The 16,172-nt window shown below is 39.9% G+C and overlaps 1 protein-coding gene across 6 annotated transcripts in view; it reads left to right on the forward strand.

Moving 5' to 3' along the window:
• The window catches only part of PAWR (pro-apoptotic WT1 regulator), a 74,091-nt gene that overhangs the window by 48,017 nt on the left and 9,902 nt on the right, over positions 1-16,172 (forward strand). For all 6 annotated transcript variants that reach the window (XM_074539680.1, XM_074539679.1, XM_074539678.1 and 3 more), the window contains exon 4: positions 9,065-9,099. In XM_074539680.1, the coding sequence (XP_074395781.1) occupies positions 9,065-9,099 (35 nt within the window). The remainder of the gene's footprint in view (positions 1-9,064; positions 9,100-16,172) is intronic.

A 16,172-nucleotide genomic window follows, 5' to 3' on the forward strand; every position in this document is an offset into this window, starting at 1 on the left:
AGGGTTTTCAGCACAGCCTGCTCTTCTGCAGAAGAGCAGATCTTTATGATTCTTATAGACAGCATGTGTGAAGCAGAGCGTGTAAGTTATGATTTCTTCTGCTGAAGTTTGGTCGTGGCCTTTGCACTAAGATTTCATATTTTGGGGGCTTTATTTACTTTTATTCTAATTTTTTCTTGTCTTCAGATGTTGGTGCTGTGTACTCAGCCAATTTCTGTTGGTTTGTTGTTGCCCTATTTGTTTCTTTCACTGTGGAGTTCATGTAGCTGTGCTCCAGAATTGCACCAGTACTAGCTGCTGTTACACTGGTCTGGAGGCTTTTTTGAAACCTTTATGCAGATGTAAGGAATAGGAAGCAGTTTCTCAAATTCCTCAAATTCCCAACTGGTTTGAGCAGCCTAGAGGGACCTCATGTTAAGAAATTTCTTTTTTTTCCCCACAGGTTTTCTGTTTTGTACTAGCTCTTTAAGTCAGCTGGGTTAGTGAGTGTTCCCCTTGGTTGTTTCTTTTTTGGTTTTTTTTTTTGGTTTTTTTTTGGTTTTTTTTTTTTTTTTGTGTTTTGGGTTTTTTTGTGGGGAAACAAGTGATCCTGAAAGTATAATGATAAACTGTAGCTGAGGCTTCTTTGGCAAGAAGAGTCATTGAGCACATACAAATTGATTGAAAAAGAGGGTCTTTCTGAGGTATCTGCTTGTACAAATAGATTACACAGCCTGACTGATACTAAACGCTTTTGTAAGGTATGGAAATACTCCTGATTCTTGCACTTTCCTGTGCTTCTGCTCTAGAGAGAGAACTGTAATTAATACTGCTTTCAGGGCAGGAACAAATCTGAAGGTAACAGTGTGAGTACCTGCTGGCTGTGTACAGAGAGGGAGGAGGTGCTTTCCTGCAGGAACTAGCATGGCCCAAGAGGATCCCTGCTGCAAGGTGGAGAGGGGAGACAGCTTGCTTGGTGCTGCTGAAGGATGAGCTGAAATGTGTACTCTGCACAAATACACAGTAGTTGTCAGACATTTTGTAACATGTACCATGTTATTAACAGTTAGAGAACACCATAGCAGTAGTTACTCAGATATGCTGGTGCATTTGGAAGGTGCATATTCCAGTTCCATGGTGGTGGGAGGATGGCTGGGGCAGGGTAGCCTGCTGCTCCATCTCTACATCCTTGCAGTCTAGTGTAATTATTGTGATGGCTCAGGAGGGAGGAGGAATCTAATTCATAGTTGTTTGGTGGAGACAGTCTGACTGTGTTTATACTGTTAAAAAGTGCAAGACATGGGTGTGAGCTCAACTGTTGCGCTGCTGATAGAGCCTGTGGCTTAATTATTAGCAATATTTTTTGGCATGGTTTTGGTTCGTGCTACCTAATGCTCTCTTATGTCATACCTGAGGGCTGTTTGAGGAATTATGTACCAGGAACCAGTCCTCTTAAATGGTATGAACATCAGAGCACCAGTTTGGGCTGCCTTTTGTGTGGTGCTACAAGGACATTACTAGTCTCTGCTAGCTCAGAAACAACTGCATACCTTTAATCATCATGCTGGGGTATGCAACACAAAGCTAGGTTTCCTGCTCTGGAAACACTGCTTTAAGTTGTAGCTCAGCCCTTGTGTGATTTCAAATACTTTTGTCTGAGGGGAGCCTACAGATTCTTGTTTCTTAGGGATACCACATTGTCTTTCTGGTCATTTTTCCTGCTCTACTTTTTCTGTGAGTCACATGAGATCTAGTCTGATTTTTTTCAGCCTAATTTAATAAACTCATTCACAGCTTTTGTTCTGTGTGCCTAACTGCTTGTCCCGTGCTCTTTTTCCGACTCCTCAGTGGCAAATATTGCTTGAATGTAGAAATAGAGAATAATGAATATATGAAAAGCTCTGTTAATTTGTTTAAATGTGTGTTTCTGGTTTCCCTATTTCTGGGAGCTCTTTTCTTCTGGAAGATACTTGACTTACCTGGGAGTTACTTGTGTTATCTGCAGGTATTTCTTTAATTATTTTCTCTCACTTTCTGTCCTTAATACATTTCTTCATAGGTACAAATTGAGGATACTTACCTGTTAGAACTCTGATTGATTCCCTAGGTGTTCTTGCAGTGTTTCTCCGTGGCCCCTTGGCTCTGTGTAAACAGGCAGATAAGTCATAATTCCCTTGGCTTTGCAGGGGTAATATCTATCACTTGAACCCAGGCATTGTAGCACATCTGTTAGTTCTTGTTTGAAGATCTATTATAACATACTAAATAAGGAGAGAGTAAGATGAGGCTGTAAAAAATAAAGTTAAGGTGCAGAAAGTTGTGTTGCATTTCTATGAAAAACATCTCTAGATGTTGTCAAAGGGGTGACACAACTGAGAGGAACTGTCAACCCCCTTATGGGCAGAGAGGCCCTGTAGATAGACCATGACAAATTAGAGAATTGGGAAATCACCAACACTTCGAAATTTAACAAGGGCAGGTGCCAAATCCTGCACCTGGAATGGGGCAGTCCTGGTTGTGTGCATAGACTGGGGAGCAGGAAAGAGACCTGTGCAAGCTGATCATGAGCCAGCAGTGCCCTGGCAGCCAGGAGGGCCAGCCCTGTCCTGGGGGGCGTCAGGCACAGCATCACAGCTGGGCAAGGGAGGGGACAGTCCTGCTCTGCACTGGGGTGGCCTCACCTCGAGTCCTGTGTGGAGCTTCGGGTGCCACTATGTGTAAGAGACATTCTTTAAAAGCTATTAGAGAACATCAAGAGGAGAGCCTCAAGGATGATGAAGGATATGGAGTGGGAGCCATATGAGGAGCAGCTGAAGTCACTTGACCTGTCCAGCCTGGAGAAGAGGAGACTGAAGGGAGACCTCATTGCAGTCTTCCTCCTCACAAGGGGAGGAGGAGGGGCAGGTACCAATCTCTTTGTTCTTGTGACCCAAGGGAATGGCATAAAGCTGAGTCAAGAGAGGTTTAGGTTGGATATCAGGAAAAGCTCTTTACCCAGAGGATGGTTGGACACTGGAACAGGCTCCCCAGGGCAGTGATCAGAGCCTCAAGCCTGACAGAGCTCGAGAAGTGTTTGCACAGCACTCTCAGTCACACAGTATGATCTTTGGGATGTTCTGTTCAGGACAGGAATTGGACTCGATGATCCTGATGGGTCCTTTCCAAGGTACCATATGCTTTAATTCAGTGATTCAGGAATGGAAGGTAAATGGTATCTCTTGACTCCTGAGGGAGAATTGCTATTGGGAAATTTTGGTGGGAGGAGAAGAAAGATATTTCATCTGTCTTTTTGCTGTTTTTCGCATCTGCAGTCATTCCTGGTTTGTATTAGGGTCAGATTGCCTTTCAGTTGTTTAGCATTTAGATGTTATCCCACATAGGAACTGAATGAAACCTTGTCTGTATTGCAGAAGGTATGGAACTGCCATTTCCAAACAAATCTCAATGCATAGTTGTACTGAATGTGAGAAGTAGCTGTAGTTAATCAAGATGTGATTTAAGGTACAGGAGTTAACTTGATTTGCTGGATGGAAATAGAATCTACCTTGGTATGTAAAAAGGCAAGAAACCCCAGCAGTAGGCCTCTTTCTTCCATGTAGTGAAGCTGTATTTGCTCACATCTTGAAGAATGTACAAGAAGGTTTTTGGGAAGCCTGCATTTGAATTATATATGAAAAGAAAATTGTTTTGATAGCCTCATTTCAGTCAAAACTTAACCTTGCATGTTGCAGGAATATCATTATATAGTAATACTTTGCACTATATACTTTGTGTATAGTTCTATTTCAAAATAGTGTGCATATCCTTCATGTCAGTGTATATACTGGTGAGCCCTAACAGCCTGGTTTGATCCAGGGGATTCGCTTTAATTGTTTGCAAAACTTTTGTAGTGTTTCAAGGGATTCCAGTGACTCTTTTACATAGTTCAGCTGATTCCAGAGTCTGTACTTGTTTAAAACCAGTGTTTGTTAGGGCATTTTAACTAGCAAATTTGTAATAGCAGGGTTGGTTTAACATCTGGAAAACTCTGTCAGACACTTGTAAACACAGACAATTCTATTTATTTAAAGCCCGATGACCAGCTTGTTTATGCAAAATCTCTGTTTGCCAAATGAAATACCAAGATGAGCCAGGAGCAAAGAGGAGAGTTAGCCAAGTTCCTTCATCCTAGTTTGACAGAGATTTAATTGGCATTAATTGGTTTCATTAACTGAAATGGTCTCAGCTGCCTTTTCTGTCCTTACATATTCTCTGGTGCAGCAGGTGCATGTCCGTGAGTTAGTCTGTGCAGTGAATCAGATGAAGGAGCTCATGTGGAATGAGAGAAATGTTTCCTTGGTTTTTTCATAGATCACACCCTGTCCTGCATTAATACCATCCACACAATCACTTCTGTAGACATCCACACAATCGCTTTTGTAGACAAACCAAAAAGGGAACATGACCACTTTTCTGAAGCTATGCTGATGTATGTCACTCTGCAGTAGTTTGTAGAGTGTTCACTAATAATTACTTCATTATAACATAAATAATTATTTATGTTCACTAATAATTTATTAGTGAAGTATATGCTGTTAAAGGGTAAATGCAAGCTGTCTGAGATCATGTGCAAAAAGTAAAAGTAATTTTAAGGCCGTGTTTGGAATACTGCATTGAAGTGAGAGCTTGATTTCAGCCTTGGACAAAGAACTGATGTAGGTAAATGTCTTTGGCAGCAGTATTTTTTCACCAGTATGAAAGAAACCATTAGCATTGTTACAGATTAGTTCTTTACTTGCTGTTTTTCCATTCAGGATTGCCACAGACTATAAAAAGAATTCCTCTTTTAGAGGGAGACATTCAAATGAGCAAATCTCTTCATTGCTCATGACTGATCATTCACTTTTATAGTAAAGATGAGATATTTTAAATGTGGGTTAAAAATCAAAGTTAAAAAATATTAAGGAATATAAGCCAGATTTGTAAATAAGTACTTTTGTACAAGAACAGTCATCTGCTTTTAGGTTAACTCTTTGTCAGAACAGGCATGTCCCTCCTTTTCTCCTTCCCTTCCTTGATTTTCTGCCAACCTAAGTGGAGGAGACAAGATCTTAAATTATAGATGCTTGTCTCATTTTAAGATCTCTGAGTAGTGTGAAATCTTCAGTTATTTTTTGATTTATAGGCACATTAGGCTATTTACAGTGTGACTACTTATATTCATGTTGCCAGAATCTTTTGGATTCACACAAAATAATTTTCATAAGATGAGAACAGAAAAAATACATTTTCCTAGTGTTTTCATCATCACTTTAAAGAATGATTGGTTTGCATTTACATTAAAGATTTCAAAGTAATAAAAATCATAATTTATCAAATCTGCAATATTAATTTGATCTTCAGAGGATTTTTTTTGTGCATCAGGTGTGCCTTTTTAACTTTTTGTTCATAGTTAGTTTCAACTACAGAAATAAAAACCACTACTACTTACTGTAGAAACATCTGTTACAAAGGACTTGTTAATTGAGTCAAGGTTTTTTTGTTTGTTTGTTTTAACAGCTGTCATTTGTAGCAAATGAGAGTATTTGCTATGCACTTTGTCTAAGCATTTGTTTGCTTTCCCAGCTTTTTCTGAAGAGCTGGCTTTTCTGAATAGTAGTGCCAAATTTTTAAAAGTGTGCAGTTGAATTAAATGTATAAGTCTATGTAATAGCTTTACAGTGTTCTTTGCATTTAGTATATGAAAATATTTTAGCAAATATGGGGGTATGCAGTGCATTCATTGTATCCTTTTAGTGTCTAGAGTACAAAACAAGCATCTCTTACCTTAAGATTTCTTTGTACAAGATTTCTATGTGTGCTTCGCCAGACTGCATTCTCAGGTGCAATTTCTCCCTTTCTCATGAATTCTACCTTTCACTGCAAACCAAGGCTTATGTTCACCAGGAAGCATTTTCCTGGAGAAACGAAGCTGTTAAAAAAATAAGAACTGAGGAAGATTAGAGCCCAGAGTTCCTACTTTATTGTATCTGCAGGCAGTTAGGCAAAATTTAGACCCAGTGTAACTCTCCATCCAAGCCCCAGAAGGCAATTGAACCACTTGCCCATAGCTGATGGGGCAGCTGGGGTGTTTCTGAGACCATCACCACCAGGAGCTGTGTCTGATGTTGCTGATGTGCTGTTTCAGTCTCAGATGCAGGGAACATGGATCTTAATGTATTAGATGAAACAATTGAAATCTCTTTGAATACCTCAGAGTCAAATCACTTCATCAGTCATTGCTGACTGTCTTAAGGCTAAAAATCTTTAGGGCTTGAAGGGATCTTGGGAAGTCTCCATCCAAGTCTTGCAGACAGAGCAGGATATGTGTAGCAAATTGCTCAGGACTGGAGCCAGTTGGGTTTTTATTTCACAACAGATAGAAATATATCTCCATCATCTTTACCCCATCAGGAATTTGTACACATTTGCAAGATACCTCTTGAGCATCCTATTCTCCTGGCTGAACATTCCAGCACTTTCAGCTTCTCCTTATGTGTCAGATGCTCCAGACCTTTAATCATATGTTCAGCCTTGCTGGAGCTCTCCAATATATTGTTCTCATACTGAGAAGTCCAGAACTGGACCCAGCATGCCAGCTGTGGTCTTACCAGGGCTGAGCAGAGGAGAATTAGAGAATATGCTTAGTTGGAGAGGACCCACGAGTTCAGCTTCTGTCCCTGAACAGGACACCCCAAGAGTCACACTATGTGCCTGAGAGTATTGTCCAAATGTTTCTTGGGGTCTATCAGGTTTGGTGCTGTGATCACTTTCCTGCAGAGCCTTTTCAAGTGCCCAACCACCCTGAGATGTGAGGAACGTTTTCCTAATATCCAAACTAAGTCTGCTGACACAACTTGAGGCATTCCCTCAGGTGCTGTCACTGGTCACAACAGAGGAGTCAGTGCCTGACTGTCCTCATCCCTTCATGAGGAGGTTGTGACTGCAGCTGAGGAAGTTGTAGCTGCAACTTCCCCTCAGTCTCGTCCAGGCTGAACAAGCCAAGTGACCTCAGCAACTCCTTGTGTGAGTTCTCCTCTAGTCCCTTCACTGTCCTTGCAGCTTTCCTCAGGATGCTGTCCTTCAGCCTGCTGCCAGTGCATCCTGAGGATGCCATGGGCCTTTGCTGTGAGGGCACAGAGATGGCTTATGCTTGACTTGTTGTCACAGGGCACCAGCGTTCTTTTCTGTACAGCAGCTTTCCACAGCAAGTACTCCTGCTTGGGATTATTCATCCCCTGACTCTGGTGCAAGACTTGGCAATTTCCTTTTTTTGGGACTTCATGGGGTCTCTGTAAGCCCATTTTCCAGCCTGTGTATGTCCCTCTAGATGGCAACACAGCCACCTGATGTATTGTTAACCTCTCCTCCAAGTTGTTTGTAGTGTGCCAACTTGCTGGGGCTGTACTTTGTCTCATAATTCAGGTCACTACTGAAGTCATTAAACAGTTCTGGCCCCTGTATCAATCTCTGCAAAGTGGCTGGCATCCAGCTGGACTTTCTGCTGCTGCTCGTAACCCTTTGGACCCAGTAGTCACTGCATCTCATGGTCTGCTTATCTGGCCTCTATTATGTTGTGTGGGAAGGTGTTGAAAGCTTTGCTATCATCTAGATAAGCATCATCTGCTTTGCCTTCATTCACCAAGTCCTCTCATCATAGAAGGCTGTCAGGTCAGGCATGGTCTCCCCTTCATATAGCCATGCTGATTTCACCTTCCTGTCCTTGAGGATTTGTTCCATTTTCTACTCAGGATCTGAGCTAAGGACTGTCCTGTAGTTCCCTGGATGATCCTTCTTGAAGAAAGGAAATGATATTTACTTCATTTTAGTCCTCAGAAACCTCCCCCTGCTTCCATGACCTTTCAAAGATAACCTACCCTTAAGTAAACTTTAAAAATAGCATTGGTAACATTTAAAATTGTTTCTCTGCCCTTTTAGAGGTAAAATTAGGTTTCTGTTTCATAGCTGTGAATCACTAATTTTCAGATGCTGTCATCAATGATAAAAATAGTTATCAGTGTTAAACCGGCAATTTTGCCAAATTTGTGGGTTTCTTTAACTAGTTCCCATGAATTTGTTGAATTTTGTTCTGCTTATCTTAGGAATAAGATGTAGCACATATGGCAGAAATGGAAAATGCTTTATAAAATAAAATGTACTTTCAGATCAAGATTTTTCTATAATACAAATATTTTTAAAATACTATTTTCTATACTAAAATAATACTCTTTGTGTCCTAATTTTTAGCTTGTTTATTTACTTACAAAGTCACTAGTGTGCTAATTAGTGAAGGCAGTGTCATGTTCTGTAGAATTTTCAGAGTGGATGGAATTTCTCTTGCATCTTGTTTTAAGAGCTAGTTTGCTTCTTTGCCCGCAGTAAGTGTTGTAATTAGACAGCATTTCATACTTCGCCTTATTTTTTTTTTCTCGTAAAGGCAGTTGTCCTTTAACTCCTTGAATATTCTTTCCTGACTTTTTACTTGTTATTTGCCAGGGGTGTTTTGCCTATGACTAAGAAAATAATTGGTTCATGTTCTTACAACATCCTAAAAAATATTTATGGACTTACTCTGTCAAATCTGAGCCCTTGTTTACCAGTTGAAACATGTCTTAATTTTTGTACTTGGCAGCTTCAGTTTTTGTTCCCATCCGGAAGGATAGCAGCAGTGCTGAGGAATTGAAACAGTTTTGCTCTGCTGCTCTTGGACAAGTTGATGAACGACTATCAAAGGGCACACGTGTTTCCATGCTAGTTAGTGGTGGAGATGTACTGGTGGCAGGGTGTGAGCTGCTTCATGAGCTTGCAGGGGGATGGAATAGGTGCATCCAGTTTTATGGTGCAATCAGAGGCAGACACTTAAGGCTTCTGGGGTGATGTTCAGAAGCAAGAACATGGTGACAATAGTCCTGGTATTGTCTGTACCTGGCAACAAAATAATGCAAACTGACTTGTACTTGGCATGGGACTGCTCTCACTGCAGACTTAGTTTTGGACTGATAAGGTATTCTGGCAGTATAGCTACAAGAAAAATTCTAATTAATTTTTCCTTTTTTTTTCCTTTTAGGACTCCTCCAGAATGGTTTCAAGCAGGTATAAAAGGTATGAGATCTTTATACATAACAATTTTGTTTATATTTCTACCACAAATAATGCTGATTAATGGCTATTTGTTGTTGAAGCCATCATACTGCCACTGTAGATATATAGCCTGGTACCAGGCAAAGGACCTGAAAGATGCAGCAAGCTTATTCAAAGCCTTCTATTATGTTACTGTTTTAAAATAAATTCCACTAATGTTTTACTAGATCTTACTAGGGCAGAATAATTTTCCAATCAAATGTCAAACTTGACTACACATTGCCTAGGAGCCGGTATTTTCACAATTTAATTTATGAACCATTGTATTCCGAAGCTGAATAAAGGAAAATAATTTTGTTGCTCTCCACAGTAATAGTGAAAGATGGTTTTGTCATACTACTGTCTCAGTTGTAGAGGTGTTTCTCATATATAGCATGTCCTGTTTGTTATTTGTTTGTCTTTGAGTCAAGTATTACCCTGGTCATTACTCCAGCTTTTAATCAGATAAATACTTCAGAAGTTCTTGATGAAATGGAGAACTGTGAAATTTTTGTCAGTACTGATTCCATTAATGTGGAATTGCTGTATTTTCTACCCCTCAAAATTGTTCACCTGTGGAATCCTAGAGTGGTTTGGGTTGGAAGAGACCTTGAAAAATACTAGTCCAGTCCCCCTGCCATAGGCAGGGACACTTTGCAGTGAACTAGACTGTTTAGAGCCACATCCAACTTGGCCTTGAACACTTGGAGGGAGGGAACACCCATAGCTTCTCTGGACAGCCTGTTCCAGAATCTCACCTCCCACACTGTAAAAAAGGATAACCTATCCTGTTATGCTTTAGCTTTCCTAGCACAGTGTCTTTTATATTTATATTCCCAGGTTCTCATAAACCCAGTTGAGTGATGCATTTTATAGAGCTTTTTTTAAATCACTTTGTCATTGCAGAATGGGTGGGCTTATTGTCACAAGTTTAGTAACTATGTAATTTCATGATTCATTTCTTATTAATCAAGCACATTTTAGTTCAGTCTTTACTTCCTCCTCAGTCCTGGTGCAGAATTTTATTGCTGTTTGTATCTGCAAATACTTAGTGGTGTGTGTCATACTTTTGTGGCTTTTCATAAACCTTATCTCTGCTTGCCTGCTGTATATACTCGCTTGCAAAAACTTGCTTGTGCGTGGGGTGGTAATAAATAGAAGTTTGCACAACCACGTTGGTAACTTATTTGAAAATAATCTAATTCTACTGATTAGCATTGCAAAAGTAGGAAATGCCAGAGCTAGAAAATGCTAAATGAGACTTGGTTATGCAGTCTTCCCTCAGTTAGCTTTAGTTATATGTGGGATGTAGAGACTTTGTCAACTTCCTCTGTCAGGGCTGGCATCACATGCGGGAGGAATCTGACTTGCTGCAAGCTGCTGTTCAATATTTTATGGATATTGCCATCTATCTTATTTATTGCATAGTCTTGAACTTCAAGTTGAAAGTGAAGGATTATTTGCCACTGTCAACACAGTGCCCAGTGCTCACAAATACTTAGAGGGTTTTATTCTCCTTGAGTTATACAATGCCCAGTGTGGTTGGAGTTAATAGTATCTATTAATTTTCTGCTGTATTTGAAAATTTCTGCCTCCCTGAACTAATTTTTCCTGTGAGGGTACTTAAGGTATGACTCCCAGTGGTTTTGCTTTCTGAGTTGAATGCTAAAGGAGTTGGAACTAGAATTGTTCTGGGCTTGTTTGTTTCTTCCAACATCCGCAGTAGGTGAAAGTCTTACAGAAATCAGCCTCCTCTACAGTAATTCTTATTCAGATCACTCAGATCTCACTGAAGTCCCAAATACAGTAGGAGTCCCTTGGAAAGTCAGATGGTTAGAGCATCTGTGGATTCAATCCCTGAATTTGAGGCTGTGGATTCAATCCCTGAATGGGTCATTCACTTAAGAGTTGGACTCTGTGATCCTTGTGTGTCCCTTCCAACTCAAAATATTCTGTGAATCTATGAAATGGAAAATGTCATTCTGTGATTGTACCTAGAATTGGAATGTTAATGCCAAAAGGCTGACTTGAGATAATAGGCTGCTTCAAGGCTCAAATACACTCAGCTTAATTTGCTTTCAACAGTCTTGGGTGTACTCCCTTAGGTTTTTAAAGCAAACTGAGAATGAAGCATGTTTCACATAGGGACAATCACTTTGGGATCCTTTTTGAAACTTACTTGCAGCAGTAAGTGGCCAGTACTTTGTGGGAGAGAGATAGTTGGTAGACTTTATAGACATATGATAGCAGAAAGGAAGCTATATTTTCCTGAAGTGTTGGGTTCTGTAATAGATTCTCTTTCCCATTGAAAGATTGAGCTATTTGCCAGAAATATTCAGGTAGCTTTCTTCCATTCTTACTACTGCTTTTTCTCTTTTGCCTTCTCACTCCTCTCCAGTTATTCCTTATCAAAGATGGCATCTTGTTTGTTTCAGCATTTTTCTTCACTTCACTGGTTTCTATTTCCTAGTGCAGTTAGGCACTCTTTCCTTTCTCTTCCCCACTTCTCTTACATCCTTATATTTAATCATCGAGGTCCTAGTCTTCTCTTTATTATTTGTCTGATGTTGTGTGTGTGGTTTTTTTCTTGTTGTTTTGTTTTTTTCTTCCTGTTTCCATTATCTGTCCTTTCTGACTTCTAGTCCTGGATTACTGATATCACTCTGGACTTCCAGTACCTTTCCCTTTCCATTTAACTGTTTTCAGATTTTATGTTATGATCTTTGAGATTCTTCTACAACTTAAACAATTCTGTGATTCTGCCTCTACACTGAGATACCCATCCTCCTGTATCTGACAAGACAAAAGAGAATAAAAAGCAGGGAAGATCAGTTGTGTGTTCTTACAGAATCATTGTTCTCTTGGTGTGTTCCAGGACTTAAGGAATTGTACAGATTTTATACTGTGAATTACACTGGCTACTTTGCACTGTATGGATGCAACAGTCTGTGACTAAACATTTATATGACATTGCTGGGAAACCTATTTCACTGAGTGTCCATTGACTGGAAAACATGTTTACAAATGAGCTCCGATGGCTTCTGTGTATTGCTGTGTGCTTAGTGACTTGGACAAACTGAGCCTGTCTCTTTTTGTGCTGTAAAGTACGTAAAAGTTTGTGATGAGGATCTTCGTCTGTAAGATCTATAAGTCTATAATTGTAGTCTGTCTTCTGATTTACTTCAGAATTTTTCACACCCCCCAGAAATTTGTGGAGGGGTTCCTTTGTATTTTCATTATTAAGTCCATAAAATAGTTTCAGGAGAAAGTGATGGTTTTGTTGTGGGCTGGAGTGGTACTGTGAGATCTATTAAAGGCACGACCAGAATCTGCAAGGTCATGCTGACATGAAGGCCACAGGACATGCAGGAGAGTATTTGGGAGCTGTGGTGGGAGCAGGTGTCCTAACTGTGAGCTTCAAGTGTTTTAAATCTCTAGGTATACTTCAGTGATAATAGCTCATATCAACTTCCCATTCTTCCATTTTCCTCTCAGGTTTTTTAATGTAATATGGCTTGTCTTGGCCATTTCAAACTGCTGTTACGAAACTGGGTCTGCCATTTTTTGCACTGTTTTGTGAATAGATATTTTAAAGTACTAAGCATATTGCCATTAGTAAGAATGGTTTTCTGATTAAGGTCTGACAGTATCAGCATAGTTGATGTTACCAATGATTTCTCAAACATGAGAAGGACAAAGTACATTTTCTTTATTGAAGTATTTGAGTCTAATCTACATGTAAACATGAATTATGTTTCTTTTGTAAACTAAAAGGCATGTTTGCAAGTAACAGTAATGCAAGATACTTATGCAGACATAGGAGTATTTTAACAAACACAGAAAGTTTGTTCTATCAGATTACTTAAAGACTGTCTACTAGTTTTTGAACCAGTTTAGATTCTTTAAAAAAAAGAATTGTAAAGCAAACCTTGCAGATTGGGATTTAAAGATTTTTGCATGGTTCTTGAATCAGACAGATCAACTGGATTAGTTTACAAAAAGAGCTAGATTAAAATCTCTTCATGGTTCAGAAGTGTATTCCCCTTATAAGTTTGTTTACTAGTGGAAATGAATACAGTATGGTATGGTTTTATAGCTTCCAGTCAAAATGTCAGAGAGGATTTTTGCCCCCTCTTTTAGGATAGTACAGCACTTTAACATGGAAGCCTAGAGGTAGACACTATTTAGCAGTAATTGTAAAAGACTCCATCATAGTCGAATTTATCATTCATATAAGAGCTGAAAAATAAATGGCAAAGTAGAGACCATAAGAAAAGAAGGTGCTTCAGAGCACTCATTGGAGGGGTCTGAAGTTTGAACACTGTTGAAATTGCCTTGCTCATTGTTTTTAGATAATTATAAAACATAAACTATAACAGTTTACTTTCCGTCGTACTAACCTTGATCTCAGTAATTTAAAGAAACCACAGCTGTGAAATACCATTTCATAATGCTGTGCCCAGACATGCCTGCTTGTCTGTGTTTAGGAGTTCCACAGTGAGATCTGGCTTTGGAAGCATTGTCTCATCTAGCTTGTTACCTTAGGACCACTGCTTTGCAGATATGAACATTTTATTTTAGACAGGGGTCACTAAAGAAGTTTTTCTTGACTTTTGTAGCCCTTCTTGAGACACTGCTGACGTTATGAGAAGGCATAAACATGTAGGGTTTATTTCTGCAAAATGTTTTGATGGTCTAAGTTCTGGCTGGAGTTCCTCACTCCCTCTTGGGCCAGTGCTCATGCAGCTGGGCATGCTACTGCCTCAGGGAGCCACCCTGGCTGCAGGTTGACGGCTTCCTTTTGCTTGGCTGCTGCTTCGTGGTTTGAGTAGTTTCCCATTCACCTCAAGGGCAGAGGCAGGAAAAGTGAAGGAGCTTAGGGAATGCAGCTGTAGAGAAGGCAAGACTGCCTTGCCTTAGCTCAGCTCTGGAGTCACAAATTTGGTTTAAGCGGTCTGAAGTAACAGACCTTCTAAACCTTCTAAACAAGGTGCCCTGTTAAGAAATATTTAGAAATAAACAGGGCTTCTTCCTTTGCTTCTTCCAGAGAAGCTGTTAGCAACTGACCAGGTTGCAGTGACATAAATAACGAGGAGTTTCCAAATCAGGTACAGTTATAAGATTCTGGCATAAAAATAAACCTGTTGTAGTTGAAATAGAGCTTGGACAGGATGATTTTCTGGATGAAATGGCAGTTTGGGCAGTGTTTTAGAAATACATTGAGAGAATCGAAGAAGTTTTGGAAGGAGCAAGAGATATTTCACCTTGCTTTTAAACCTGTCCCTGTATGAATAACTGATTTTATTGTAAAGAAAATAACTAGGAACATCAAACCAAAGTTTCTGTTTCTCTGTAAGAAGTCAAACTGATTTTGCTGTATTGTTTTTGTTTTAAGTATAGCCAGGAAAACACCTTGAAAAATGTATTTATATTTGTGTATTTTTATATATAAGCATAATCTACAGGTATGCTTCCATAGACAGTATGTTTGTTGGGGTTGATTCATAGATGTTTCCTCTTAGTGAAGAGGCTCCAAGTTCAGTGACACTGTTTTTCTAATCATCGTTGTGGAAAGGATCCTGAGGGACATCAGGCACAGCATCACCGGCCAGGCAAGGAAAGGGATTGTCCCACTCTGCTCTGCACTGGGGTGGCCTCGCCTCGAGTACTGGGAGCAGGTTTGGGTGCCATGATATAAAACAGACATGAAACTTTTAGAGAACATCCAGAAGAGAGCAACAAGGATGGTGAAGGGACTGGAGCAGGAGGCCTTTGAGGAATGGCTGAGGTCACTTGGTGTGTTCAGGCTGGAGAAGGGGAGACTGAGGGTAAGCCTCATTGCAGTTGCACCTTCCTTGTGAGGGACAGAGGAGGGGCAGGTACAGATATCTTGGCACGTGTGATCCATGACAGGACTCAAGGGAGGGGCATAAAGCTGAGTCAGGAGAGGTTTAGGTTGGGTATCAAGAAGTTTTCCAGCCAGAGAGTGGTTGGGCACTGGAATGGGTTTCTCAGGACAGTGGTCACAGCACCAAGCCTGTCTTGATTTCAAGAAGTGAACAATGCTCTCAGGCACATGTGACTCTTGGGGTGTCCAGGGGCAACAGCTGGACTTGAAGGATCCTGATGGGTCGCTTCCAACTCAGCATATTCTGATTCTGTGATTCTTTCTCATTTAGCACTCATGAAGTGACTTTGCATCTGAAGACTTAAGTTCCATTCTTTGTGAAAGATGTTTCTGTTTTGTCACGGGTAGTACTTTTTTGCCATTGCTGTGTACTAGCCGTTGGTTATAACACCCCAAATAATGAACTTTTTATCTGTTATATTCCTTGTGTTAGGTTTTGGACTCATGCTTTCTTAAATGTTTTCTTAAAATCCCATTTCCTAGAAGCCTCTATGATATGTTCTTTGTCCTTTCCTACAGTGAGAAGGAATGTGTTCAGTAGGGTCTGCTGCCCAGTGGAATAGGTGAGGAAATTCAAGTCTGAATGTCAGGGGGAAAACACCCTGAAAATGAAAGCATTTTCTTTATTAATGAAACCCTTCCTGTCCAGGTATTCTTTCTTCTAATCTTTGTGTAGGAGCTTCTGCCAGTATCACTCACTGGAGCTAAGTTTAAATACTTCAGTATAGTGGCAAAAGTATTCCTTTTTAAATTATGAAAAGTTGAGACTTTTTTGTGTGGTCTCTCCTTGAGACATTAACAGCACAAAACTACAAGTCTTTTAGGAAACTCAATAACCTAGAATTTATAGAGTTAAGTTTAAATATTTGTCTTATGTTGCAACATGCATATCCGGTCCTAGAAATGTTTTATAAAAAATCTTCTGGATGAAGAATAAACAGTGCTAAATATGGTAATAACATTAAGCTACAAAATTCCATACAATTGTGTCAGTGTGTCTTGGAAACTTCACACATACTGGAGCAAAAGAATATTTATATCCACAAAAAGACATCCCTTTGCCAGATACTCCTGCTTTTGATTTGCACTGTATCCATCTAAATCTGCATGTTGTCAGCAGGGGGTTTTCTAGAGTTATGAAATGCAA

This window comes from Zonotrichia albicollis, chromosome 4, assembly GCF_047830755.1.
Source record: "Zonotrichia albicollis isolate bZonAlb1 chromosome 4, bZonAlb1.hap1, whole genome shotgun sequence".
Classification (NCBI taxonomy): Eukaryota; Metazoa; Chordata; class Aves; order Passeriformes; family Passerellidae; genus Zonotrichia; species Zonotrichia albicollis.